At 34.5% G+C, this 3,096-nt stretch overlaps 1 protein-coding gene across 1 annotated transcript in view; it reads right to left on the bottom strand.

The window, feature by feature from the left end:
• The window catches only part of LOC117178298 (dachshund homolog 2), a 1,316,001-nt gene that overhangs the window by 823,779 nt on the left and 489,126 nt on the right, over positions 1–3,096 (bottom strand). Inside the window, exon 6 of the mRNA XM_033369665.1 lies at positions 203–373. Within this exon, the coding sequence (XP_033225556.1) occupies positions 203–373 (171 nt within the window). The remainder of the gene's footprint in view (positions 1–202; positions 374–3,096) is intronic.

Raw genomic sequence — 3,096 nt, 5'->3', positions numbered from 1 at the left:
ATAAAAATTCGGCTCAAGATATAAATGTATGTCTTTAAGAAATAGAAGATTGTCAATTCAAGTCGAACTTATATCGAAGCATTTTTACTCGGGATTGAACAGTTTTTTCGATTATCCTTATTTTATCTGGTCGAAACGCTATCGCTTGGCTTTTATAAAAAATATATATATATAACACTTAAATTTTTAATTAAATACTGACCTTCATCCTTGTCGTGTTCATCTTCGATGTCCTCTGACATATTGTCATCTTCTTCTTCATCATCTTGGGAGCGATGCGACGCTCCAGCTTCACTTCCGGAGTGTTCGCCAACACTACCACTTCCTGCAGTTTTAGACAAGTTTAAAACTGGACTGTGACCATTAGAAGATCCTAGAAAAGAAAAAATTGTCCTCAGTCTCTTTCTCATCCGCATAATAATTCTAAACAGAAAAAGAATCGGCTGGAAACAGTAGACTAAAGAATAACCTGCATTATGTCTAGATTTATAAACAAAATTTTAAAAATAAACTGAATTAAGTTCGATTATTAATTAATTTTTCCAACTGACTAATTAATTCTCTAGGCACCATTTAAAATTTTTAATTAATTCGAAAATTAAACTTGAAGTCCGTCCTGAAACAAAAGTATTAGAGTTTCCTACTGACAACTTGATAGATCTTACTAACCCCCAACGCATCCCTATTTAGACGCGAACACGACGACTATCCTATCCACTATCCAGATCTTTCTTATTCCTAATTTACCTTCCGGCCTTCTATTTTCCCTCATGAATTTGATGCATGTCCCAGCATTTTATTCCTGACGTGGATAGATTCCGGTTTGACCAGCGGTACTACCGCAACCGACGAATTACAAATGTTTGCTTGCTTGCAATATATAGGAATAGGAAATGACGCTTTTGGAGTGTGGACTTAAAATGACACTCAATCAAATTATATTAATAATTTATATCAATAATTTATTCTGGCGCATTTTTCAGCTCGCCTCTCACTATATACGAGTACAGCTGCACAATAGTTTTAGATTAAATTATAAATGCTAAAGTTTTTTGTACCAAAGGACCCCGCGCTAAATGTATGGGGAAATGGCTTTCGGTGGAATTAGCTGAAACTTTGTAATTTTTAAGGTTATAAGTGCCGGATGAAATATCCGTTAAAAAAAATATAAAAAAATGGACAGTTTTAGCGCTATGCGGCGCTAAGCGCTCAAGATCAGTGAATAAAACGAATTACAACAGATTTTGGTACAAAAGCGATGTCAACATAGAAATCACGTTTCAGATCGTGGTCTCTCATATTTTCGCCTACACTGTTGACTCATATAGCGCGCTTCTCAAAACAATCAAACGCTAAGCGCCCAAGATTTGAACTTGACTAAGTAATTACTTTTTTAAAGACAGAAATGGTATCCAAAGTAACATTAGTAACTAGTGCGCACATCGATAATAACAGTGTACTCTTCACCAGAGGGCTGAACGCTAAACGCCCATGATCAGCGAATAGAACCAATCCTAGTATCTTTAGCGACACAAGCGATGTCTGTATACGAAACACGCATCAAGATGTGGTCAGTAACATGTTTAGCCAAACCAATGACAATATGAGTCAACACCGTTGACTCATATAGCGCGCTTCTCAGAACGGGCAAACGCTAAGCGCAGAAGATTGAAACTTGACTAAGAAATCACTTTTTCAAAGGACTTTCACAAAAGAAATGACAGACAAAACATACCGTTGTCGGCATTTGATCGTTTTGAGAAGCGCGCTATATGAGTCAACGGTGTGGGCGAAAATATGACAGACCACGATCTGAACCGTGATTTATATGTTGACATCGCTTTTGTAACAAAATCTGTTGTAATTCGTTTTATTCACTGATCTTGAGCGCTTAGCGCCGCATATCGCGAAAACTGTCCATTTTTTTGGATTTTTTTTACGGATATTTCATTCGGCACTTATAACCTTAAAAATTACAAAGTTTCAGCTAAATCCACCGAAAGCCATTTTTCCATACATTTAGTGTGAGGTCCTTTAAAAAATGTATTGGAGATATATTAGTAAAGATTAACAAGTAAAATCATAATCAAGTAAAATTACCCAGAAGCACTTTTTATGATGGGAAGCAGCTATAATTTAATTACAACTGATTTTTAGTTTTAAAAATGTGCTGATAATGTAAGACATGTGAAAGGACTTTTAGTTAATTTATTAATGAAGAATATTATAAAAGTCAATAAAAGAAAATAAAAGCGAACTGGAAACGATGTCCGGACCAAACTTTGAAATAAAGAGTTTGATCAAGGATTAAAATATAACTATGAATCAGCAAAAAAGGCAGTGAAACCTGATATCGCATTTAATATTTTGGCCTCTAAATACCCTAAAGCCTGGCCCATTTGTAACTAAACTAGAAATGAAAGGAAGGGACGCAGTCGAAAAAAAAGAAAACATATTGGAACGAAGGTTTGTTGTCACGCGATACCAACTTATTCTGCCTCGTTTGGTTTGAAGGTTTATAGTCCACGATCGATCGATCGATCCATCGAACTGAACGATTGAGATCATTGAGACTCCCTCATTATCTTCTAGTACTAACGCTATCAGATCGTTTTAAATATCAAAATAGTTCCAATTTGAATTTTTACATCTCCTCAAAGCAAAATGGTCCTTGGATCACGCGACACATTTTAAAACATGAAAATTTAAACTCAACCGTTTTTCTTAAAAATGTAAATTTGACATATTCAAAATTTGCGAACTAGTTGAATTAATTGAAAATTAACAATATCTATTTACATAATTATAAATGTTTGCAATATGGGTCGAAATAACTGAGACATTTAAATCCAGTGTTCCTCTTTTTATGTTTTTTTTTTATTTCTATTGAAACTAGAAATATGAATTTTCTCAAATATTTCCGCACCTATTTACAAGCAAAATTAAAATTTGTGCATCACCGAAAGTACCTGATTTCTCAGAAAAACTCTGGCGGGGCCAGCGAAACGTTTCGCTGTCCCCGACATTATCCAAAATTAACTTTAAATAGGTGTATTATTTTCGTCTTAATTTCTTTAAAATTGTACAACAAACTTA

This window comes from Belonocnema kinseyi, chromosome 8, assembly GCF_010883055.1.
Source record: "Belonocnema kinseyi isolate 2016_QV_RU_SX_M_011 chromosome 8, B_treatae_v1, whole genome shotgun sequence".
In the NCBI taxonomy this organism is placed as follows: Eukaryota; Metazoa; Arthropoda; class Insecta; order Hymenoptera; family Cynipidae; genus Belonocnema; species Belonocnema kinseyi.
This window is presented reverse-complemented; position numbering and strand designations above follow the sequence as displayed.